Source organism: Phaethon lepturus, unplaced genomic scaffold, assembly GCF_000687285.1.
Source record: "Phaethon lepturus isolate BGI_N335 unplaced genomic scaffold, ASM68728v1 scaffold21840, whole genome shotgun sequence".
Classification (NCBI taxonomy): domain Eukaryota; kingdom Metazoa; phylum Chordata; class Aves; order Phaethontiformes; family Phaethontidae; genus Phaethon; species Phaethon lepturus.
The window spans coordinates 3,083-29,232 of record NW_010510296.1 but is presented as its reverse complement, the minus strand read 5'-3'; the positions used below and the strand labels follow the sequence as shown (position 1 = coordinate 29,232).

The 26,150-nt window shown below is 43.0% G+C and overlaps 1 protein-coding gene across 1 annotated transcript; it reads right to left on the bottom strand.

The window, feature by feature from the left end:
• Nucleotides 1-1,014: 1,014 nt before the first annotated feature.
• GARS (glycyl-tRNA synthetase) lies at nt 1,015-25,831 on the bottom strand (the record flags this gene model as incomplete). The annotated part of the gene is made up of 16 exons (XM_010296561.1): nt 1,015-1,367; nt 2,740-2,930; nt 3,849-3,942; nt 5,343-5,452; nt 7,637-7,722; nt 9,563-9,708; nt 10,265-10,372; nt 12,951-13,115; nt 13,954-14,116; nt 15,670-15,819; nt 16,418-16,563; nt 18,327-18,403; nt 20,325-20,413; nt 21,430-21,571; nt 22,677-22,779; nt 25,730-25,831. Coding segments are annotated over 16 exons (1,998 nt in total), but the record flags the coding sequence as incomplete, so codon positions are not given.
• Between the last annotated feature and the right edge of the window lie 319 nt (nt 25,832-26,150).

Sequence of the window (26,150 nt, the reverse complement as noted above, 5' to 3'; positions counted from 1 at the left end):
GGGATGGTGACTCAACCACTTCCTTGGGCAGCCTGTTCCAATGCTTGACAACCCTTTCAGTGAAGAAATTGTTCCTGATAACTAGTGTAAGACTGCCCTGGCGCAACTTGAGGCCATTTCCTCTCATCCTATCACTAGTTACATGGGAGAAGAGACCAACATCCACCTCACCACAACCCCCTTTCAGGTAGTTGTAGAGAGTGATAAGGTCTCCTCTCAGCCTCCTCTTCTCCAGACTGAACAACCCCAGTTCCCTCAGCTGCTCCTCATCAGACTTGTGCTCCAGACCCCTCACCAGCTTCGTTGCCCTTCTCTGGACATGCTCCAGCCCCTCAACGTCCTTCTTGGAGTGAGGGGCCTCTCTTAACTGGTCTGGGCCAGGCAGTGTTTAGGGCTCCCCACATTACCACCTCTAGCTGCGGTATGACACTTGTCACCACATGGGTTTGAATTTCTCCAGTGTCCAGGGAACTCAAATCTCTGTTTTCAGTCCTTGCTGCCAGAAGACATTTCATGAAAAAGCAAACCTGCCAGCACTCCTACTCTCTGACCCTCCTAGCCACTTGTTCCCTCAGCCAAGCAAACCAACCATGCCAAGCAAGAGCAAGAACTGGAGCAGGATTTTCCACTCCACTCCATTCCGCAGCATGCAAATGCTCCTAATTTTGCAGAAACCGCTATTAAACACCTGCAGCCAAAAGAAAGCACCAAACCCATCTCATAAGGTGGCCTCTTGAAGCACTGTGCAATGGTGAAAGGAACACTGTGCCACTCTTGATCATCCCTTCCTAAACACAAGGCCAAGCAACTAGTACCGAATTGCACAAGAATCCAAGGCAATCTGAACCCAGATGAAAGGGTGTATGAGCCCTAACTTCTTGAGGGGCTGTGATAAACCTGTGAGACACACAGCCGTAAGCAAAGGGCAAGGGGGAAAGAAAAGGAAAGGAAAGAAAAGAAAAAAAAAGGAAAAAAAAAAGACATTTCTGAAGAAAGTACAAGGCTGCATGAACACAGAGAAGCAAGCATACATAATGGCGTTTTTATTCATAACACCTTTCACTTGGACTGCAATTATTTCAGTTTTTAAAGTTAAGTTTGGGCAGCAATTGAGAAAAAACCAAATAGTCCCTGTGTGCACAAACAATGCAGCTTTGAATAATACACGATAAGTTTATTTCATATTAACATGAACAGTAAAAAGTGGACATTTGACAGGATTTTACTTCAGGTCCTTTTCTTTATTCCTCTATTGTGTCCTTTTTGCCAGTCTCTTGTCCCTCAAATTGCGGATACTTTGCCTCAACGTCAGCCCAAGTTAGATAACCGTTTGCCAGGTCACGAATGATGGCAGGAAGTTCAGAGATCTGCAGGCAAAGTCACAAAGACATATAAAACATGAAGCCATCAGAATCAAGTTGCCCTGTTTGATACTTGGGGAACATGGGTTATTTCTACATCAGCAACAGAACAGGTGCAAGGTGTCTTCCTGCCAGACCATTTTTGGGGAGAAAAACTGTTAACCAGGAGGACATCTTAAATCACAGTCTGTGTCATCACAGCAGACTGCTCAGTTGTTCAGGGTGACCCATGAGGGAAATGCAAGTGTCACTGTGGTGGACCACAGCAAGGTTCATCCCTGCTAGTGTTACGTTACAGTTCTGGAAGTGAAAGAACATACTACACACATCGAAAAGGTGTTGTAAGCCAGGAGTTAGCCAGGCCCTATTTACTCTAAGGCCAGCATAAAAGAAGCTGCCAACTGCCTTTTCTTCTCTCCTCATAGCACGCTGCCACGGTGTGAAGGATCAGCTAAAGAAACTAGAAACTTTGCAGAAGCTGAAGGGTAACAAAGTCTTGTCTCAGCTGCTCAGCAGTGGGAGGTCATCCAGGTGATAGAGACAAGATGGGTGCCCTGAGGGGCCAGAGCCAAACATGCAGCCAGCCCAGTAGCCCCAAAGCAGTACAGATGCTTCTGTACAGAGCTGAGCTAGAACAACTCGGCCTCACCGATCAGCACTACCTTCTCCTCCTACAGGAGCCACACTGTGCTCCTGGTGGGGGCCCGGGAGAAAAGGGCACGACAGAGGTGCCCGAGGCTGCATGTCCACAGCTCTGAGCAGGTTTTGCTCGCAGGCGACGAGACCACCATGGGGAGGTCTGCTGTTCCAATCTCCGTATTATGGCCGTAGATGCAGAGCATGCTTAGGGCAGGTGTGGCTTTTTGGCAATGGGTCACCAGCTTCATTGGTGCTGCAGAGGCAATACCGGCAAGAAGCAAGCTTTGAGGAGTTACATCTGTGCTGTGCTTTGCCAGCCAGCCGGTAGTACACAAAGATCTTCTGCCTTTTGGTGCCTGTGAATTCGGAGGAGTCCTGCCTTTGAAAGCCAGACACAACCCAGCAAATGCATTTACTTCAGCAGCCTTCACTCGGAAAGAGGCACTCTAAAGAGCAGTGCAATCAGCACAAAGCATGGCTTTCAAGTAAGATAACACTTCTGAATCCCAGGAAAACAAAAGCCTCTCCTCACTTTAGCAGCAGGGCCAGCATCTTCTGTTTGACCAGAAACTCTTCCCTGGGGATTTCTCAGAATAACTAAATCACCTACAAGAGCTGGAGGCAGCTCCCATGTAGATCAGTCATTGCTGCATCAGAAATAGCAGCTAATGCTCTCCCCTAGCCCATAAGAAACAGACTTGGCTTTGTCAGCAGCCAAACGCGTCTGCCTGCCCCTTACCTCAGCTCGGATCTGGCGCATCGAGTCGCGGTCTCGTAGGGTGGCCGTGTGAGGCGTCCGGTTAACGGTGTCAAAGTCGATCGTGATCCCAAAGGCCACGCCAATCTCGTCAGTCCTGGCATAGCGCCGGCCGATGGATCCCGAGGAATCATCCACCTTGTGAGAGATGCCATTCCTGGTAAGTGCTTCAGCTGCAAGAAGCAGAGAAGGGGAGATCTCCAGGACTCGTTACATGCTCAGCAGGCAACACGATCCTAGCAGTGGCCTCCCACATCCTCAGGGCCCTACCTGAAGTGAGGACCGTGCATCCTGGTTTCAAGCAGCATGAGAGACCCTCATTTTTATTTTGAGAGAAGATCCAATGTTCCAGTCCCTGCCAAGACTATAAGCTCAAACCCACCCCACAGGTACAACGCTACCCTCACAGCTCTCCACACTGCATCACTCAGCTCTCACCCAAAGAGCAAAGCCACTGACTTCTTCAACCTGTCATTACAGTCCCACAGCTCTGCTTTCACTCAAAAACACACCAACCTTACATGCGTGCAGGGGCACGTCCAGCATCGGGAGGCGAGGTCCAGAGCAGAACCGATGCCGACAGCAAAAGGCATGGCCTGACATACTGCCTATGTTACTATCCTTCACATATTCACTTTTAGATGGTACCAGTAGGCATTTTGACAGGCTCAGCAGCTCTGGGACTGATTCAATGAATTAGCTGGCCAACGAAAGTGAGAAAAGAACTTTATTCAAAAAAAAAAAACCCAAAGAAAAAAACTCAGCCAAAAACCCACCGCTCCTGACAGCTTCTCCTAGCCAGTGGGAAAGATTTCTTTTTGACACAGAAGGAAGAAAATAAATGTCTTTTACACTGCAAACCAACACAGGAAGGGCAGGGAGTTGGGTTTTATGAGGCTAGACTGAAGAGTTTGATAGATACCCAAAACTGACTGATACCAACCAACTCAGCTGTGTTGGTTTGATGGCTCTCCCCTTGCATGTGTGAGCGCCACGTGATCCCAATGCTATTTTCTCTCTATAGCACTGAGGAAGAAACCTCTCTTCCCAGTGCACATCCCCACTGGAGCCACAGTGCCTAATATACTCACATAATTCCTTGACAAAAGGCATGAATTCCTGATTCTGGCTTAGAGGAAGAACGGAGCACTTGAACGGTGCTACAACAGCTGGGAAGCTGAAGAACTAAGGAAAAAAAGAAAAAGCAAAAATAAATACAAGTTTAATGGTTAGGCCAGATTCTTAGGAGGTGAGAATAAGCTCTGACTGACGCTGGAGGCAGGGTGACTGTTCCAGGGGAGTAGCTGGCCTTCTGAAAGACATAAGCATTCAGGGCTCCAGCTGAACTCACACCTCACACCGCTGAAGCAACATTGATTTTCTCCAGCTGTCCTCCACTCCCCCTTCCCTCCTGACAGCTAAACATTATCTCCCACCAAAAGAGGTTTACCAGAGCCCTCTCTGAAGACGGTGAACCTCATCTGAAATACAGAAAAATAAAGGGTAGAGGGTTTTTTCTAGGAGATTTAGTCTTATGCACAGTCTAAAGGGAAGAGTTCTCACAATCGTCTCACTCCCTGTTTGATTCCCACAGAGACTCTACACACACACACACAGAGCAGACTCCACACACAAGGAGCATATGCAGCTCAAACGTTTTCAGAACCTTTCGCAGACACCCTCAAAAAAGAAAAACGTGCTAAAAGGGCAATCAGGAAGGCCTGTAAGGGTGCAGAAGTAATGCAGCTGAGATGTACCACAATACAGAGCAGCCCAGGCTCCACAGAAAACAAATGGGTACTAGAAGGAAGACAAGTCCAGTATTTTAGACTTCATGAGCAGTTTGTGATTGAAAGTCAACTGTGTCTTAACACTGGGCTCCTGAATCCTGTTCCCCACCTCTCATAACTGTATCACATGCTGTAGCAACCAGAGACACTAAGGAGTGCTGCTATTTTTCTTTCCTACAAACACAGCCTAGCAGCCAGAAACAACACACAGGAACCATTGCCAAGCTTACAGCCAGCTTCCCATGGGCCACCAGCAATGGTGCAGAGCATCACAGTTGGGGCACTGGCTGCAACAGGCTGGTGGTCTGTATGTAACACACACTTCCCTCCGGCCCCTGCTACAGCAAAGTTGCAGCCCAAGATTTTAGGGATGCCCAGAATCAGAGGAGGCTGAATTTCATGGGGGACTGAGGAAACAGTTAGTCTATTGTCCATCTTGCTGCACAGAACTATAATTCCAGGAAAAGCAGCAAAGAGAGAGGAAATAAAACACTGAAGAGATGCCTTTCTCTGAGCGATGGGACATTGCCAAGTGCGAATCCAGAAGGAGCAATTTCTCACCCCCTTGCCAGTAACACAGTGAGAGCCTCATGCACACATAGTCCCAGAACACTCTCAGTGCACATGTATAAATGACACGTACACTGGCAAAACCAACAATTCAACAGCCCACCTGGGTTTTCCCATCTCTACTGCATATTGTGCAGTCTTATTTTAGTCCTTCCCCTGGATGTTAGGCAAAGGCATATGCTTGCAGCTGGTTTTAAGCTGAGGCCCAGGCACAGGAAAGCTCACCGTTCTCTGCTCATCTCCTTCCCGGATGTGGAATGTGTGTTCAAACACTGTGTACATGATCCTCCCAATACCAAATGAGGGTTCAATTACATTTGGGATGATTTCTTCCACTGGAATACAAAAGAACCCATGTCATCATTAAAGAAGAATTTATACACAAAAAAAGATGTGTTTACTGAAGCTGCCTTTCTGCTCAGAAGTTCTGATTACATGTAGCTGAGCACATGGAAATAAAAGGTTAAACCTTTCTGTTCTAAATACAAATACTTGAAGTAGAGATTTGGCCTTAGTCCATGTACAGAATGTGTTAAGGCTGTAAATAAGAAGTCAGGGCCCCTTCTCTGGCCCTGAGAGCAAACAGCACAGCACAACTTGCATCCACGCAGATAAACCCTCTTCCACTTCACAACAGCGAAGCCTCATCCAAACTGTTCGCTGGGAACAGTCCCCGCTCCACATCAAGCCACAAACTATGTCCAGGCATTGTCTGGGAGAGTGCTACTTGGCATAGACCAAAACTGTGCCAGGGAATATGCTAACAATTAAACAGCCTGGATGATGGCAGGTAATTCTCAATTCATCGCCCACTTTGGTTTAATGTACAGACACAGCCTCAGTATCCAGCAGTCTGAGCAGAGAAGCACGGAGCTTCAGATCCAACTCAAATTCCAGCAAAGACTTCCTCCGTATTCTTGAGTCGTTCAGCTGCCTGCTTCAATGCTGCTCCCCTCCCTATTCTCCATCCCCCTGCAATGTACCACAAAAGTGGGAAAGAACAAGGATCAACTAGTTAGTGTTTGTAAAAATTCTCTGAAGACGTGATGTGCTATGTTATTATACACCTGTCATTCTCTCCAATCCTTGCCACATGTCTGTCAGAGGCTTTTTCCTCCCTTCTCCCCTCTGTGTATGAAAGGAGCTCAGTGGACAGCTGCCCTGCTCAGACAGTGCAGCTTTTTAGAAGACGCCCAGATAGCAACTGGAGAAGAAACAATTACAGGCATCAGCTGCTTTTAAAAATCAAGGGTAGCATCTAGCTCTCCAGCACTGCACCCAGACTTGCCTCCCACTCTACGTGCCTAGAGAGCCAATCCTCCTCAATTAACACCTAACCCAGGGCAGGACCTTACCTTCCCAAAGGATGGTCTTGTTTTAATTGTGCATTGACCAACTAGTTTTCAAGACAAGAGAGGGAAACCGTAAGCTTTGCCCTCTGCTTGCAGACAGCAGCCAAACTGCCAAATGTACAAATATAAAGGAAAACCAGCAACTGGGGTTCTACTTACTGGCCCCCAGCAATACTACAGTCACAACTCTGATTCTGTTGTGACAAAGCAAAGCCTGGCACAGCAGCAGCATGTGCTGAGTGAAAAGACCCCCGGACATCTCAAAGGCTCAGCTGCTGCAAGAACAAATATATTCTGCACATGCTACAAGTTGCTCTACTCCTTCCTAGAAGGATTTATCATGTTCCCAACCGAGGCAGGATGATCCACTAGTTACAGTATGAACTGGGGAAAAAATCTACCTCAGTCTCCAGCTCTGTCAAAGACTTCCCAAACGACCTTGGGTGAGGCGCTTAAAGAGCTGGCTGGAAAGACAAGACTTCTTTGAGGAACTAAATCCATGCATTTTGGAAAGTTACCTTCTAGCCCCATTTCCCACATCAGGAAAAAAGCTCTGTGGAAATGCAGTTGCTGACCAAAGCTGATGTGATTTTACCAACTACCAAAGGAACTGACTGAACTTGTCAGCTTAGAGTCTGGTCAGCACGACAGCCCGGCGAGCTGGCAGATGTCAGAAGACTTGACTCCAGACAGTGGAGTGACAAGAGGAGCTCTGCCCATAGCCCTACCAACAGACTGCCACAACCCATCTGCTGCACTGCTATGGACTTGCAAGATGAAAGCTCCCAAAGCTAGTGCACCTTCCCCAACTCCTCCATCACTACAGCAGCTGGTTCTTAGCACCATGTGGGACCTTACAACTCCTAGAATATGCAACTGAAGCAGCACGAATGTAATATGCCACCCAAGTCTATTAAATGGGTTACTGAAGAGACCGTGCAAGAATCGGGCAGACAGGCCTGCATCAATGGTCACTGAAATCCCACTGCTGTGTGAAAGCTTTGCAACTCTCTTAAATTGTTGAATTTAAAGGAAGTAACATTTGGCATTTTTCCTGTGCCACTGTGAAATACTAACAGGACAATGCAACTAATGAAGTTCACATTCAAAGTGTATCCTGATCTGCCTCTTATTTTTGATGATCAAACAACAAAGATACAAATTTACCATGTAATGTTTTCTGAAATCTCTTCACAGTAACCATGTCCTTTGTTAATTGAAAAGTTTTCCCTTCAGTTTCAACAGTGAATTCCCTGCAAAGGAAAAAGAAATCACTTAAAAGCTACAACAAAAAAGAAACAAGTTACATTTCCTTAATTGCGTCACTTGGTTGACTTTAAGAGTGGGACAGTAGAAGCCAGGCCAAATCCTAGAGATCAAAGAAACATGTGGCATACCCATTAAAAGAAATTTACATTAATAATAAAATTATTAAATCCACATTAAAAGCGACTGTCTTCATAATCACAGTGAACTTTGTTGTGGTTAACAGCCTGAAGCAAACTCAATTAGGACATGGAAGAATCTCAGGATGAAGCATATGCACCAAAAGAAAAAAAGGGAGGCACACTACTTGCTGCAGACTGTACATCTTGTCGAGTGGATGGACTTCTGATGGAAACTGAGTTGTGACAGACGGTATTGTGCATTTTCAGATACCAAACAAAGGGGAGGATACAGTACGGTTATTTTATTGCTTATTTCTAAAGCTTTTGATCTTATGGTCTTCTAACTACTTTCTCTTTGCTAACTTGCAACTAGCACAAACTCCTTGCCGAGAAGAACTTCGGCTGTATTGACCTATCCCACTTACAGGAAGGAAATGTCTTTGTTATACTGCGTCCTAGTGGAAAACTGCCACTGTAAACCTGAGGGCTTCACATCATGGATTTATACAAACATATATTTATACAAAGGCAGGTCTAATATACTGACACTGTCAACATGTACTCAGCAGTGGTACCCTCCTTGCTCTGAAGCATTCAGATCAGCATAATAGAAAACCCAACATGTTTAAGAAAAGTGTGCACTAATCACCTGCATTTAGACCTGATACCAAATGGGCTGAAGTTCATAAAAGCTTTTCTCTGAATGCAGCTACAACTGGATGCCAAGCTTAAATACAGTCGTGATTTGCAGTCCACTATCAATTCAAACCCAGAATACTGCTTATAACTCATCTACCAAACCATTTTAGTGGGATTCCAGATTAACTAAATTCACTTTCTTCTGGTTTTGATGTGTACACATCACCATATTCTGCAATAGTTTCTCTCCCCCTTTTAAGCGCTACTGTTTTTTCTAGACTTCCACATTTGTAGAAATGTAGAAGAAATAAATCTTAACTGGGGGGAGAGAAAAAACCCCCACATGTAAATGTTACCATTCTGGAATGTATTCATTGATCCTATACCTTGTACCATTTCAAGCAGGAAATAGAGTTTATTTTTTTATTATTGCACCATTAGCCTTCTCATAACATGTACAGCTGTTGGTCGCCTTCAGCCAAATTTGACAACTGTAGAGATCTCTCACATTTTCAGTTCCTGCATGTGTTAGGAATACAGGCAGACAGGTCGAGGTAAAACATACAAATTGCTGCCCCACTGTCAAAGGCCGTAACAGGTCCTAAAGCATATCACTAAACACTGGAGGATACTCACACAAGTTTTGGTTCTCATTTAACTATTTTGTTCCATCACTCACAGAATTATTTGATTAATTTTAAAATTAAGTTCAAAACCACCTGCCAGCCCTGGTCAACTCTCAAACCAGAATAGGGAAGCTGGTACACACTTCCCATTTCACTGAGGTGTCTCTCTTTTGGGATGATCCTACTAAAGCCAGAAGTTCAATCCCGTGCAAATAAACAAGTATTTGAATACCATGGCTACACATTTATCAAGAGAGATGTTGATGGATGACCAGCAATGACTTGGCAGAAGGGACAGCACTAAAACATTTCAGATGATCCCACTCAGCCTACTTGCATGAGGAAGCTGGTTTCAGGTGGGTCAAATTAATCCAGCAGCACTTTGGGGACCCTCATCAGAGATGTCAGAGAAGGATACCATGCACACACAGCCAGCTCACCCTTTCTCGTTGAGCAGCTGCTCCATCTCAGTGATGTAACACTCATCACACATGGAAAGGTATTCCATCACCACCTTCGCATCCTTCTTATAAGCTTTGCCAATGGCTCCCTTATTTGCCTCAAACTGAACAATGTTGACTGTCCTGTACAAGGCAGTTAAGGAGTTTGAGATGACAGAAAGTAGGGCCTGGTTCTTTTGCTACGTCAAAGCTAATTGCTACACAACACAAAGAAATCTCCCCTGCTTAAGCTCAAGGAGGTTAAGGAACCTCCCTTCAACAGAGGAAAGGAACAATTAAAAATACTGAAGGGCAGAAGGTCACAAGTTTTAAGAGACTACAACTTTTTTTTTTTTTTTTTACCAAGTAGAGCTAGCAGCAGAACCATGGAATGACATGGAGTAACCTGGGATAATAACCCCACATTCACATTTAAACTATGCTTCACAGTCAAAACAGAGCCTAGCATTAAGCTAGAAAAAAACATGCACAATAGTAAATCCCCTTTGCCCACCTGAGTAAAGTCCCCCACATGCTCAATTCTTTGCAGGTTACTTCCCAGAGTCATGCTGGTCTGTAGCTCTAGGTTTCCCTGTTAAATTCACAGATGTAACTTAAAATAGAGCTGCACAGCTTTCCAAGACATTTTACTGTCAAGTCACTTCCTACTTCAAGAGAATCTGGTTTATTCTGAAAGGATATAGGTTCTTTGAGAGGCTTCTCGGCTATAAGAGGAACTTTAGTGGCACGGGCATGGCAGGAGAGGTCATAGCAGGAACGATCGGCACAGCCAACGATCTCAATCCAACCCTGAAAAAACAAAAAGTGGAAGCTTTCACCAACTCACTTTTTTGTCCACTTAAGCATCAAATATGTTTATTCACCCTTAAGCCCTCCCTGCTCCCGTGACTGTTTTTTCTACATAATTAGCTCTGTTACAATAAGCAGCCCTCACTCACTAGTTGCTCCTTCATTTGAATGGTTCCATTTGTTTCCAGAGGAAACGATCAGTTATCTAACCAGCGCCTGCGTTCAGGGCCAGGTTTTCCACATGGCTTGGCAGAACACAGCACTATGCCAATAGCTTGGGGCTGGGGCCAGAGCACACAGTCCTATCACTCACAGGCTATAGGCGCACCAGGACGTCATGCCTTCAGGGCTTTATCGCTCTGCAAGTATGGAATAAAGAACCGGCAACCAGCCAGAAGCCTGGCTTACGAGCTGGTAAGACACAGATCATATGCGAGGGAAGCACTTCTTTCAACATTTCAGCATGTATGGCAAGGAGGAATCTCAAAACACCATTCATGCACATGGAATTGATGAAGCCTTCCAACACTTGCAACAAATATAACCACCACCTGGATTTTCTAAAAGACAATCCCAAAGAAGGAAAAGCACATCAGCTGCTTTCCATTCACTCTGTCACATCAGCATGGACATACAGGCAGCCAGATGCTGTGTAGTTTTCCAGTCTGCAGTGATAGAGCAGGGTGTCAGGAAAGGTATGTGAACAGAAGAAATTCTTGTGCTGGAAAAACCATGGTGTTTCAGAACATCTTGGGGAATTTTTTACACAAATTAAACCATTAGGGCACTACAGCTACTTCTCAGAAGGATTATGTAATAACTTTATAGAATAGATTATAAACCATTCATTGCAGGTAATTTCTTACTATTGAGTGCTGCCAAGTGGGTATGAACATTTTTGGTCAGAGTTCAGTGACAAACCAAAGCATGAACCTAGCTCACAAGGTGGTTTTGTCATGCCCCTGGGTTTGCTGTCTTCACCTCTGGGTTAGGCTGTTGGACACACTGCTCTATGAGCATTGTCCTGATCCATGACAAGGCTTGCGAAGTTTATTAATCTTGTTTATATGGTGTGACCCACCCATGTCCAGCCTGTTTTGGGCTGGCTGGGAAAAGCAGCTGTAAGCTTATGGAATTCAGCTATCTACATTCAGAAGAAGCCATCCCTTCAATCATTTCTACAGGTCTTTTCTATATGAAGACAAATCACTCATCCAAGCTGCAGGAATTTTTTTTCCTCATCTTAAGCTTGAATTTTACTGGCTGCTATTGCTCTAACATGCTGCAATGAAGTATCACTAGTGATAAGCCTGTTTCAGCTGCTTAAAAGAAAGAAAAAAAACAAACAACCAAAAAAAAACCCTACAACCCACATAGACAAAAACCACCAACCACACACAACCTCCTCAGTCCTAGGGTGTAGAAGGTTCTCCCTGCCCATAAAGAAGGCTGTCTGAACTATCTGAAACCTTGGCCCATTCCCTGTGTGGACACCTTTGGGCTGAGCATGCAACAGTCTGGTTATCAAACTGGTCAGGACCGTGGATGGGGTCTACTCATATAAGGGTCACTGCAATGTCACAGGCTAACCCCGTAGACCTCGGCAAAACCCTTTCAATCTTCTGATCCTTTATTGGAACTAGACCACGCAGAGTTCCTTAGGTATTTTCAGGAACCTGCACACATCCTAGACTCCTTGGAAAGGCTAACCAGGCAGAAGAACATGTGCTTCACTACCCATGAGGAGAAGCAATGAAATAACTTTTTTTTTTAAACTCAGATTTGACCTAAAAAGTAGATTCTGTACCCTTAAGAGGGGAATGACTTCATAATCAATACAGTCTAGTTACTATGCCTTCTAATACATTTCTTTTGAAACTGCCATTCCAACTGATATATGTGGCTGAGACTTACTGAAGAGGCTGAAAGTTCTCCAAGAGAAACTAAAATGAGCCTAAGAGCCTTGCCCCTACCTACCTACTGCTAGTTTACCTGAAAGAAAAAAAGACACATTTTCAAAATCCAGCCAACAATATAAAAGAAAAACAATGCACCCAACAAGGCCTGAACTGAAAACCTCTTAGGAAGACAAAAAAGTCCTTGGGAAATTTTTCTCCCAGCACCAGCTGTCTGAACTGGCTGGAGTAAACTCTCAATTTCTCACAGCTTGAAAGTGGGAAAGGAAGAGCAAGCATTCTAGCAGGAAGGAATCTGCCCTGGAGTAACACCTCCAGCAAAACAAATCCTTCCCCACTGCTGTTACAGGGGTTATAGTCTTTGGAAAGCACCACGATCTTTCCTTTAATTGCAGATGAAGTTCAACTAGCACAATGTCTGCAGACAACCTCAGGGTCCAGTTCATAAACTTTGTGCGAGCCCACTGCAGAGAGCTGACCCATCCCCTTCGTCCTGGATTCAGAATATTTCCACTGCAGGAAGTGTGTTCATACCAACGCAGGGCTGGACAGAAACGTCAGACTCATAGCCCTAGTTTTAAAAACCAAGTAATAAAATGGAGCCCCTTCCCACACTAACAGATCTGACAGAGTGCCACTTGCTGTTTCACTTTACCACTTACATACGATGTTTTGGACTCTGCATCCCAGCAGTCGCAGGCATAATGAGCCATCTCATTCTCCATATGCTGTCGGAAGCGCAGCTTCTCTGGGGATACACCGACCTTTGTAAGGAAGAGGTAGATTCTGCCAATGAAGTAACCGAGAACGGAGTTATTGATCACACCCTGGAAAGAGAAAAAACAGGAAGAAAAAAAACCACATAGACATTAATTCCTAAGGAAGCAAAGTCATGATTTGTTGTACTTCTGCAGACAACCTGACACATTACAGACAGAACTTCTTGCAACTGCCTGCAATAAAGTAGTATGTCTCCCCTGAACTATTACATCTTTTCAAATTCACCTACTGCCACTGGCAGTATCTCCTGCTGCACAAAATAGGAAGTTATTATTATTCTAGGACTCATCACTGTCTGTCTCTGATGATCCCCTACTTGAAAATACCCTGCTGTATCCAACAATGCAGTCACTGGTGTTACAACAGTGCATGGGAATTACAGTTATGGCTCAGGACCCCACAACAGCTGTACCTTACAGTCCACAGTTGCAATACAACAGGGGGGGTGGTGTTCTTTTTTTCTGTTGTTTTTGTTTCATTTGGGGCTTTAGGGGGTGGGGTGGAGAGCATTGGTAAACCTACTCATAATTTGCAGGCATGGAGAATCAGGTAGTGCAAGTCACATACTGATGCGCGCCAGCAGAGTATTAGATTCCCAGTCACTGCTGGGGCTTTTGACAGATACTAGTATTCCTCACTGTGCTTCTCCCAGTTGCTAAGTGTGAAGCTTAACTTCTAACCACTATCCCAGCACCACCTGTAGCCTTTCATCACTGATAACAAGGGCCAGGTTTGGATCTCAGTCACACTGAATCACTGAAGAGAACTGACTCTTAAATCTGTGAGCAAACCCCAGCTGGCACCAACACAACAGTTTGTAATTTAGCCTTGAGAGAAATATCCAAAAGAGCAACAACCTCCATGTGCTTGCACGAGGAACATTACCTGTTGGACAGCATCTCCCAGCCGCATTACATGGGCAGACTGCCCGCTGACCTGGGCCTTGGAAGAGTATAGGAGGATGTTGAGATCTGCCACATTCTGAAACTTGGGGTGATTTTTCTCACTGGGATCCACAAAGTGCTCAATTTCTGCCATGGTGAATTCCCTAATGGAAACACAACCAATCATGTGTATTAAATATTTCATGTGTTAGCCACAGCCCCTCTAATAAATGACTACACTTTAGCCTCTCACAAGCAAGTCAGTAGTTTAAAAACACAGGTAAACCCAGAGCCAGTACAATGTATAGACTAGAACATCAACCAGTCTCGACACTGGATTTAGTTTCATCTTCAAATTCCTAATAAAACTTTCTACAAATTCATCTAGAGATCTCAAGGCCATGGTCATCACCACTGTGATTCAGAGCAGAGAACACCATCTTTGGAAATACTTCCAGAAGTTCTCTGGAGTTTTTCCAGACTGCTGGGATTCTGCATATTAGAAGTATACATTTCCTACTGGGCCAATGAAGACTAATCCACTGATTAACTCAGTAGCCTTAACTCATATTAGAGGTGCCAAAAATAGCAATCTGAGGTGGTAATTTCTTTAAGATAACGATACTGCTACATTCAGCAATGGTGTACATTCTGTTTTAAGAATTTGTCTTTAATACATCTATACTCATACATCGATTCTTAGCTGATTCACTTTACACTGCATTAGCTTATTATCAAGAACCTTTAAAAAAGCTCTAGGTAATCATTAACTTTAAATCACAGGCATCAGGATGTAATTTGCTATAATAGCATAATAATACAGTCTCCAATAAATGTGCCACAAGCATATAATTTATATTTGACTGAAAATGCATTTCAATGAGAAAAGTTCTTGTTTCCAGATGTGCAAGAGAACAGGAACACTGAGAAAATTCCAAAGAATTCCCTTAGTGCTAACAATGCCACTGTCTCTCAGTGACATTTAGGGCACCATATTAATCAATTACCACGTTTATAACACATACTGCCTGCGTGTACAACAGAACCACACTCACTGTGCATGGGAGCTCTTGTTCCAAATTAGATGGAAAAGACTTCTGTTCAGAACAGTTCCCTTAAAATACAGGTATGATCCTTAATGAAATGCAACAATCACTTTTATCCTGAGACAGAAAGCTTTGAAAATAATTCTCGATAACCCTGAGTTTTCCTTCTTGACTGATCTTGGGACACAAACACGTTCAGAGTCAGGTTTCTCTCTGTAGTAAGCTGCAGAACTGCAAAATCTGCAGAACTGAGACAAGGAAATACTGCTCCAAGGTCGATCACGTTTTGATTCCAGATTTCAGTTTTGAAGTAAATCGCATGAATATAATTAAGCAAGCAAAGCTGCATGTCCCATAGAGAACATGGCTACCTGTAATATGATTCCTTTAGATCATGATGGAAGCCAAATTTTGTTAGTAAAACTGAGTTTAATCTAGGTGCTTCTATTACAACAGCTATTTCAGAGATCCTACTTCTCACCAGCCAGGCTTAGACAGAATTCTGCACTTAAAACCTTAACTAAATGATTCTTTGCCCATGAACCCTGAGACTCACTAGGCACATTAGTGCTTTCTCCCAGAGTGAAGCAATTATGTACAAACACTGGAACAGAAGGGAGGTGCTACCTGCTCCCAGGTACCCTTCTGTTGAAAGAGGAAATTTGCAGTACCTCACTCTGATAAGGCCGGAGCGGGGTGAGATTTCATTTCTGAAGGAATTTCCAATCTGGGCAGCAGCAAAAGGCAGTTTGCCTTGGTTAAATTCCAGAAGACGTTTGAAGTTGAGGAATATTCCCTGTGCTGTTTCTGGCCTCAGGTAGCTGAAAGGAGACAGGGGAGAGGAAAATTCAGGAAGATAAAAGGGTGGGGAAAGCAGTGAGAAAAGAAAAACACAGTTACTACAAAACTTAAAAGGTATAACTTTTTCTCGAGTCTTTTAAGGACTCAGGGGGTTCAGTTTTAGTTTTGGAGACCCAAACTCAAGACAATAGCCTCCACATTCTCACACACTAACTACAAACACATGGTAAATGATGCTACCACTGGATCACCCTGCTAAGTAACTTCATCCTGACACAGGTACACTGAAGCAGGTTCTCTATAGCCATGAAGTTGCTGACAATTGGGGACCCAGCACAAACTGGCTTTACGGAAACAACTCCAACCAGCAAGGGCATAGCTGTCATCCATGTAGCCTGCTGCTTCAAGCATTTCTGTGATTCTGCAACAGGTCCTTATTTCTCCTACCTTTCACCAAGAGTACAAAGAATGCTAAGCTGCTAGAGAAGCCTGGGACTGAAAGGAGGGAAAAGCTACTCAGGAAGAAATTGCATATTTCAATACTTTTGAGACTTCATTTTTATTCCAAGTGATGCAGAATATGAAGAAGGGAGAATGTAAGCAGAGATTAGTACCTACCCAGGCATGTTTCCCCCAGGCCCAATGGAGGTCTTGAACATCAGATTGAAAGAAACAGGAGGGGACAGGTCATTCCCAGTGATAGGTGATTTCACGTTGTAGTTCACAAAGAGATCTGCAAGTTCTTGCTGGCCATAATTGTCCAACTAATATCAAAACACAGGAGAATTAGTTTAATTACTAGACAAGATAACAGGAATTAATTATGTCCTTTTCATCTTTTACTGGGCATGATCCACAGCTCTGAACCACCTGCCCAAAATATTCCCTTTTATCCTAAATTTTCAAGCAAGCTGAAGTTTGAACCGACGCTAGAAGAATACACTGCACAGCTGCAAACACGTTTTAGTCATGTAGGTCCATGACTCAGTCATATCACAGAAAGTCTGAAGACTAGATGGAAATGCAAGCACTGAGCATTAGAGTGGGGGTAAAGCATACGAAAAGTCACTGGGACTGCATCACCACCCACCAGTAGCTTCTTTTGAACAGTTTCAACTAAAACATGGGGAGCAGTGTGTTGGGAATACATAAAAAAAATACAGCAATGAGAAAGAAGAAAGCTAAAATTTCTGCAGTGCTTCATCTGCATTCATTTCTCTTTCTTCCGCTGCATGAAACACAATATTCAACCTATGCGTTAGATGCTCTCTTTTAGAGCTGTTCTGCATTTTAGTTAAATAGAGCAAATCTGCAGCACAAGGATTCTCGGTGAAAGATTTTCCATTTGCTCTGAAAACAATTTGGTAATGACTAGACGCTTTCACAAGTGGGATTAATGTCAGCCGCTTCCAGGACCTTACCTTCCCCTTTCTCTGGAAGATGGGAATCAAGCAGTATTAGAAACACAGATCTAGCTGCAGTCTAATCACATAAAAGCCACAATTTCTGGCACTATTTTGGACATTTATGCACTAGCCTTTTGCATGCACACATTTAAATATAGTTTCTAAGCTTAAGTACCATAAAGGATCTATACTGAGCGGTACAGCAATGATGTAACACTCAAGTTTAAAATCAAATGAGCTGCTTCTAGCATTAATTGTCATGATCCTTCATATATCACAGAAAACTCAACACAGGAGATAAAAAGACTTTATTAATAGAGGGATTCCCCTAAAGGATGGTCAAAGTTCAGTGCTGTAGTGTGGAAAACCTAATGACAGCTGCGCAGTGATGCAATGCACTGAAAAAAAAGCTGCTCTTTCTGGAAGGAAATACTCATTCTATGCATGGCTCTGGAAGCATTTATCACAGAACTCATGAGAATAAAAACCACACTAAAAACAAAGAAAGAAAAACAAATTTAAAAAAATAAAGGCAAACGTCTATACAGCTGCTCAGGAATGTCAGCCTGGAGCACCAACTATTCTCATGGTAAACAAAGGAAAAATCTGTGCGGGGTGCTAGAGACAAAGGAACAAATCTCAAGTGCTTCAAAGCCAAGACAACTTTAAAACATACCAATTCAGTGCTAAAGTGATTCAGAAAAACCCTGACAGAACTTCTCACTCATCTCTGTTCCTTTGTATCATAATCCTGCAGTGAGTGATTTACAATGGTGAAAGGGGGATTCAGAAGAACTAGGCTTTTTGCCAGGGTGTGAAGTGGAATGGAGCAGACCAGCTCCAGGGAGAGCGCTTCAGCCCTACCAATCCAACATAATCATAGCAAAAACTCTCCAAGATAGCAGAAGGGAGATGTGATTAACCAGCAAGTTTACAGTACTTGTTAACCAGTAAGTTTTCAGTATTTAGGAGCATGTACAGCCTACAAGTATCTCTGAGGTAAAAATTTCTGAGCATCTTTAGAGACACAGAAGGGACATTCCCTCTGGACTTGGTGCATTGCATTCCTCTGTTACACACACACCCCCCCGAAGCATTCACCTCTCCACATAGGCAGTTACCTGTGTTAGAACATTTTCCATTTCTGCCTTTTTCTCTGCTGTGCACTTCTTGTCAGACATAAGCTTTTGCAGGTGAGCTGTAAGCAAGAGAAGTATGTAGTGAGTTTATACTGCAACCCCACCACTGACCCTAATCTAAAGCTAGATAAATCAGGAGGATCCTCCAGAATGAGCATACGTGTATGTCCACCAGTTGTCTGTCTTGCTAGTGTCTATCAGGGTAATTCACAGAATCATTAAGGTTGGTAAAGACCTCTAAGATCATCAAGTCCAACCATCAACCCAACACCACCGTGCCCACTAAACCATGTCCTGAAGTGCCATGTCCACACATTTTTTGAACGCCGCCAGTGATGGTGACTCCACCACCTCTCTGGGCAGCCTGTGCCAATGCTTGACCACTCTCTCGGTGAAGAAATTTTTCCTAATCTCCAATCTAAACCTCCCCTGGTGCCACTTGAGGCCATTTCCTCTCGTCCTATCACTGGTTACTCGGGAGAAGAGACCAACACCCACCTCACCACAACCCCCTTTCAGGTAGTTGTAGAGAGTGATAAGGTCTCCTCTCAGCCTCCTCTTCTCCAGACTGAACAACCCCAGCTCCCTCAGCCACTCCTCATAAGACTTGTGCTCCAGCCCCCTCACCAGCTTCACTGCCCTTCTCTGGACACACTCCAGCAACTCAATGTCCTTGTTGTAATGAGGGGCGTACCACTCATGTCATCAGGGCAATCCTGATCTACAGCTGAGGAGCTGCACCAGTTCGCTGTACTGACATGCCACAGGGAAAAAAACAGGTCCTTATCTAGTTTCTTTCCAATACTCATTCCTCCAAACCCAAGCAATGGCTTTGTAGTCCCTTTTTCCTTATTTTCTTTCTATACAGACTGGAAATTAAAAGCAACGTCTGATCCCAAGCCAGCAAGGCTAATTTTATCCAAATGCACTCAGAGGCACGTATTGACTTGGTACGGTAGGGTTAGACTGCATTCCACTTTAAAGGACAACATCCTCCATGAGATACAAAGGCAGATAGTGACGCCAAGACTTCCCACTCCCGTTTGAAAAAAACAATCTGACTTCTTAGTGGCAGTCACAGCAGGTGGCTGTTCACCAGTGATGGGCCACAGAAGAGACAGGGATGCTCTTGTTTATGATACTGTTCACTGTGCAAAGTGGGCAGAGGTTAGAGGGGCTTCTTTTGTTCTGTTTTTTTTTAAGAAAACAAAAATTTTGTTTTCTTATGAAAACAGCTTTAATGCCAATATAGATTGTTCTACATAACTTCCATGGAAAAGGCTAGAAAACTAGGAATCACAACCCACTTAAACCTAGAGCAGAATAATCCTTCCTTTCACAATGGAGCTGTACATGAAAAAATTTTCAAATAGGTTTCTTATTTCTAAGATTCCTTCATGTGATTTTTTTGTTTGTTTTTTTAAACACATTTTAAATCAATAACGAGAAAGAAGCATGAGGACTTTGCAAACCTAAGAAATGCCTGAAGTCTATTTAGCATTCTGAAAAGCCAGCTGAGTTCCAAGGTAGACGAAAGTCAGCAGCTGCCATGTAACTGACCTTTCAATAGGTAACACATGCTGTTATACCATCATTAAATCATTTCTGAGTTCCGATCAAAAAGCAACTGAAACTCAAGCAAACTAAGCCTAGAACACCGTAGAGAACAGAAACCTTGTTATATAGGGAGTCCTCAACTTAGACAACACGGTAATCTTTTATGGCCTGATGACACAGGATTGTATAAAGAGAGACCCAACTATGTTTTTAGTAGAGATCCTGTACCTCGTTTAAGACACTAACACAAGGTGGAACTGAGAACTTACGGAATCTTTAGTATGGTATGATTAATGAACTACTAACACAAGTATGAAAAACTGGCTACACAAACTGTCCTTCCTTGAGAAAGATACTCTTTTTCCATGTTTGTACCACTGCAAGAAATCCCCAAGCCCATCTAGCCATGGAACAAAAACAAACCTTTTAAGAGATGATCAGCACGAAAACATTCCCCATTTTTCACATCTTTCACCATGAAGTCAGCAAACTTGTCTACATGGCCAGAAGTCCTAGAAAAGATGATACAAAAAGGGAACATGAAAGCTGCCACCAGACAGCCCCAGTACTGCGTGATCCCAGTGGACAGACCATTATCAAAGAGAAGTCCTTCAAACTGTGCACCCAAACTGCACGCTCACTCTTGCTTCAGATTACAGATTCCCACTAAGCAGTACCATCCCACAGAAAATCTGATGTGTTAGAAAGTATCAATACATGTAAATCTTAAAACATGCCACTAAGACACTTAGTGCCTTTAGGAACTGCATCACGATCGAAGCAAGACACAGATGCAGTTCAGAGGAGTAACCTGTAGTTCAGGTGGACAGATTCCCACTACTTTATACCAGTGATCTGTAAAGCTCCTGCCTGTTATGCCGTGACCCATACAAAGTAACGCAACTGACTCAGCTCAGACTCTCATTCCAAAAGCTCCTGACATATTTAGCAAACCTGTGGGTAGTCTTAATGGAGATACGTGGAGGTGAAAGGGTCCAGAGTGTGAACTATGCTCTCACCCTGGAGGAAGGTCCCTCTGCCTGGTCTGTGGATAAAAAGACGGCTTCAGTCCCCAGGGCTGCAGATGCATCATTTGCATTCAGAGCTCAAGTAACACGCTGCATATTGCCATCCCTCCACAGAGAAGGAAAGGATGGTCAGGCAATCTGGCCACTGTCCTAAACTATGACGCAGGTGTCCCAGATTTAGGCAAATCACCTAATCCTTTTTCTTGTCTTCTTTATATTTTAGAAAAAGGGATAATGGCAATTTCTTACCTAGTGGGACTGCTAGGAGACATTAAGACATTAGACTCTCTCAGACACGAGTCCCACTGCTCTCCCTGATTTATGGAAAAACAGCTTCTCACACTGACCTGTGCACTGATATCTAATTATTTTGCACTGCAATGGGGTATGAAATGGGGTCACCCAGTCTCAAGATCCCTGTTGGTAATTTTACAGAAGACTGTAAAAATCAACTATGACCAGAAATTACATGCTGCAGGAAAAAAAAGACCCATATTTACTTCAGAACTGGCTCTGGTGTGAGCATGGTACAGTCAATCTCCAGGATTTGCTCTTCCTGAATAAAGTGCTGTCTCCATGCCTGGATGATGTTGTTCTTCAAAGCACACCCAACAGGCCCAAAGTCATACAGACCACTGACACCTGCAAAGAGAAAAAGGTAAAAAAATGTGGTAGGCACAAGACTGTATGAACCTGCATCGTTCAGAAGAAATGTCCTCCCTTCTCAGTGTTTCCATCAGTTGGTTTAAGCCCGAGGTCATATTCTGAGCATGAAGCTTCAGCTTCTCTGTGCTAAACAGAATATGGAATGTGTCTCACTGTAGAGAGCTTTTTACATAAAGACCCATGACATAAAGGCTGCAAGTAAACTCCATGAAGCACCTAGACAGACACTGCCCTATACACTAAGCGGTACAGTTCAGTCGCAGAGCGCATCGGGGCATCAGGTAGTGGTAGAAGCTGAAACTGATAAACACCTGCAACCAACAACTGTAAAAGCCACACTCCGTCCACCAATGGATTATATTTTGTGGAGAGTTTTACAGGAGCAATCTATATAGAAGAAGTGATAATGCATGTGCCAAAGCAGTATGTTACTGTCAGCAATACAGAATATCTGACAATGTTTAGACACAAAGATGAAAAAAAGAAAGAAAAAGACAATAAAACAACCCAGAGTATTTATTTTAGTATGTTAGGTGAAAGAGCAGTAACTACACAGGCACTGTGCTGCTCCCCTGAGCTGCTCAAATCAACCATCTGAAGAGATTTAAGACACATTTACTCACCTGTTCAATAAAGCTCATTGACAAAGTTCATTAAGGTAACAGTTTCTAAAGTTCACAGTAGTTTTGAGCGTTATCTTGCCAAGGAAAGCTCAGATAGAGATGAATAGTTACGAGGAAATGAGCTGATCAACTGCTTAAATGGCAAAAGACTCCACACCTCTGCATAGCAACCATCTTCTACAACGTAATGCTCAAAACTCACACCCCGGAGTTGAGTCTTATTGTATTCAGAAAGCAGAGGACAAAATCTGAGCCCTCTCCACACCCAAAGACTTTAAGGAAAGGGGAAACTTTTGAAAGGCTTACAGACTCAAGCAGGAAAGTTTAAAGCCAACTTTAAAAAAAATTATTTTACGTTGCATTGATAAAACATTGCAAGAGTAGAGCATTTCACACAGCTAGGAAGACCAGAACATTAGCCTAAAGGGATTAAAATGTAAATTTCTTCAAATCTGTACCTCCATAAATAGAAAAGGCTTGATCATAGAAAAACCTCCTTTTCAGGGTGTCTTCCATTTTAACTCTGTCCACAATGTCATCTTTGGGCTGTAAGGCCAGCTCCTGTAATCCAAGCAAACCGAAAACAGTTAATAGCTCCAGTTTCTGGCAGGAGGACAAATCCTCTCCATTCACCACTATGAGTCAAAAGTCTGTAAAGACCATTTTGAAGCAAAGGTATCCTGCCAACATGCTCATTTTCCAAAGAGGAATGGTCACACTGAGATTCAAGCACTCAATTATGAACATGATTGTCTGAATGTAGCATTTTACACACTTGAGGTGGACTCATCTGCACTAACTTTCAGACAACTAAGCCTAAGCTAGTTATCCTCAGCTTTCTTTACAAGCAGTGGAGAGAAATGACAATTTCTAAAGCAATTCTTTTTTGACTTATTTCCCTCTCCCAACTATAAAATGAGCTTAAAGTGACTAGCTCAGACTACAAACATCTAACTCTCGGTATATACAAAGCTTTCAATAAAGTGTTCCTCACATGAAAAAATTCTGACTACGAAGATTACAAACACCATCATCCTTGTGCTCTGCCAAAGGTGTGTATTTAGCTACTTGTACAAAGACTATCTATTTGCAAAATGTAGGCTTTCACAAACATGGCCTTGTGCACATAGAAAATTTAGTTACAGAGTGCCTAAATGCCCTGACTACATTCTGTGAAAAAATTTTACGGCAAACTCATTATTTTATCTGAAAACCTATGATTTTTGCAACCAATTCCATTAGTGAAGTCAAAAGACTTGAAAGATTTTCTTCAACAAAGATGTTTTGGTAATTTAAGCAGAGTTAAGTCAAGTTCAATAAATTAATTCAGATCCTGCTAAGTGGCTAATACTATCATTTTGAAGAGCCTTTTTGTGACATAAAGTACTGTATGACCAATAATTTCAAATTTTTCTTTTTGGAGCATCTATAAAGACAAATAAATGTGGTTTAATTTTAATTTTTTTTTAATTTTAAAAGCACTGTACCTCTGCTGCTCCCATGAATTAGCATAAACCAGGGAGTAACTCTGCACAAGAGACAGAAAGACTCAAAGACAGACAGAGAGCAACACACCAGAGCAAGCACCAGATCAGTACTTTTAAAGCATGGAAAGAGAATCCATTTGGCATCCTCTGCCTAAAAACATAGAATCACATTTCACAGTGACCAGGGTTTCTTAAGAAAAAGGATGGCTTTTGCCCAGAGATGGACAGGAGGAGAACAACAGTGACATGGCCCAATTCCGAACTGGCAGGGAGAAATGGCCAGCAGCACAGGAGTAACTGGAGTAGGTACAGAATTCTGTACAGCTCCTCTGCTACTGCCTGAAGAGAATAGTTAATGTACTGGTCCAGAAGTCAAAGAAACAGTCTCTTCTATCTGGCATACATTCATAAACATAAAAACATTCATAAATAGAAGTCAGAAAAGTGCCTGTGTTAGGCTTCAAGGGGAAAGAAAGACCCTGTACAGGAAGAGAACCATCTACTGACTTAAGATACAGTTTGAGGACATAAAGCCAAGGAATTTTAAACACTCAACTACTCTGCCCTGTTCAAAGCTTCAAATTCAGAGCCACTCTGCTATCTTTAAGCAGGAATCACAGGGCTTGAAAACTGTACCAGCCGCTGCTAAAGCTAAGGAGCACTCCCACTGCTGCCTTCTGCAAAAGTTGCAAGCGACTGTGATGCATTGCTGGAAACACCGTCAGAAGAGAAAGACTGCATCAGAGGGCTGCACTCACAAGGGCAGATGCTGCGTTTGCAAGGTCATTCTTGCACTGACAGGGATACAGCCCACACAAATTGTGTAACTGGCAAGCACGCCTCTACACTGCATCCTACAGGCACTCTTCCAACAGAAAGGTAGGGCTCAGAGCGATACCAAGACTCCTAATCTGCCTCACTACATCTCTCTACGTCAAACTTCTGAGGGCTGGGAAACAGAATCGGGAAAACACTTAGAAACTATTTACTCCAGGATGATGTAGCTATCAATACAGGTTTCATGCAAAGGTTTCAAAGAACAGGTCTATGCTCAATACTAGGTAAAAATGACATCTTTTTACTTGGGTTAAATGTATGCAAACAGCCATAGTGCTCTCTGTTAGGTCCAGCGTTAACTGCTTGCCTCACATGACTGTAGGACAAAGAGGGTCAACTAGTTTCAATTCAGGTATACTCACATTCTCACAGTAAGTTAGTTGCAAGCAGTGGTGTATTTATTTATTTATCCATTTACTTTTAATAGGATGACCAAAGTATAACTACAATCATTTTTACATGAAATACAAATTAAAAAGAACCTCGCAGTTTCCTGCGTCAATCTGCACACCTGACTTTTTATGCTTCAGGAGTTTCTTTGTGTTGTTTCAGTCTGTGAAGGGATGGGAAGCTTGCAGGATAAGGAAGTGTACTTGTACTTGTTTATTGATCTAGAGACAAAACAAACCTTAAGTTCCATCACTTCATTTGCAGAAAGACTTTTCAGAGGACAATTGCATTTAAGAAAGGGGACACAATTTCAATACATCCCTCTCTTTAAGGCTGAGGAAAAGCATAGGCTCTTTGAAATGTCTCCAAAAACTCTGTTTACACTGTAGCAAAGAAAATGGTTTCTAAAGAAACATGCTCTGTGCCAGTCTGGGAATTTAAATGCTGTACAAAGAATCTGGAGATGAAACTCACTACAGTGAACAGCACGTCCTCTCACTGTGGACAGAAAAGATCTATACAGTAAAGAAAGATTAGCGACATATACACTGAATTTGAGCTTTGACTATGAACAACCTGAACTCGTATTTATTTGTTCGCATGCTGTGATTTAATGGCAACAGATAAAGAATTAAATTGCCACTAGTTGGAAACTTGCAAACTATTCCAGAAGTGATTCAAATACTATGCTGCTTCTATGACTGTTTAGCCCAAATCAATACTGTAAAAAAGCATTAAGTTGAGATTTCAAGGCTTTTCAGACAACTGTGGAATTCAAATTTAACATCCAGACTCACCTTCGCTTCTAGGACCCTCTTCCGAGCTTTGAGCTCTGCTACAGCTTTGTCTATATCCACCTGGGGAGCTTTCTCTTCCTTCAGCTTCCTTACCAGTTCTCCCTAGAAGGAGACAAAACACAAGATACAGATTCTTTCTCTCAATGACATAGATGAGAACTCTCCTTCTTTCGGCTTCCCTGGCAATCAAAAAGCAGGGTTTTGTTCTGCCTCCCCACTCTCCACATAGGTCTCAAGAGGCTACTTCAATTGGTAGAAGTGAGAAACACTTAAGCATTTGAGAGTCAGCAGAATTAGACATCGTTACAGAAATTCAATCCCCCACAGGTTAAATCCCAGACCTGTTATTAAATCTCAGTGTGCAAATATACTGCTGTATGCATCACTCCACAACAGATTTCCACAAATCCTGGTTTTCTGT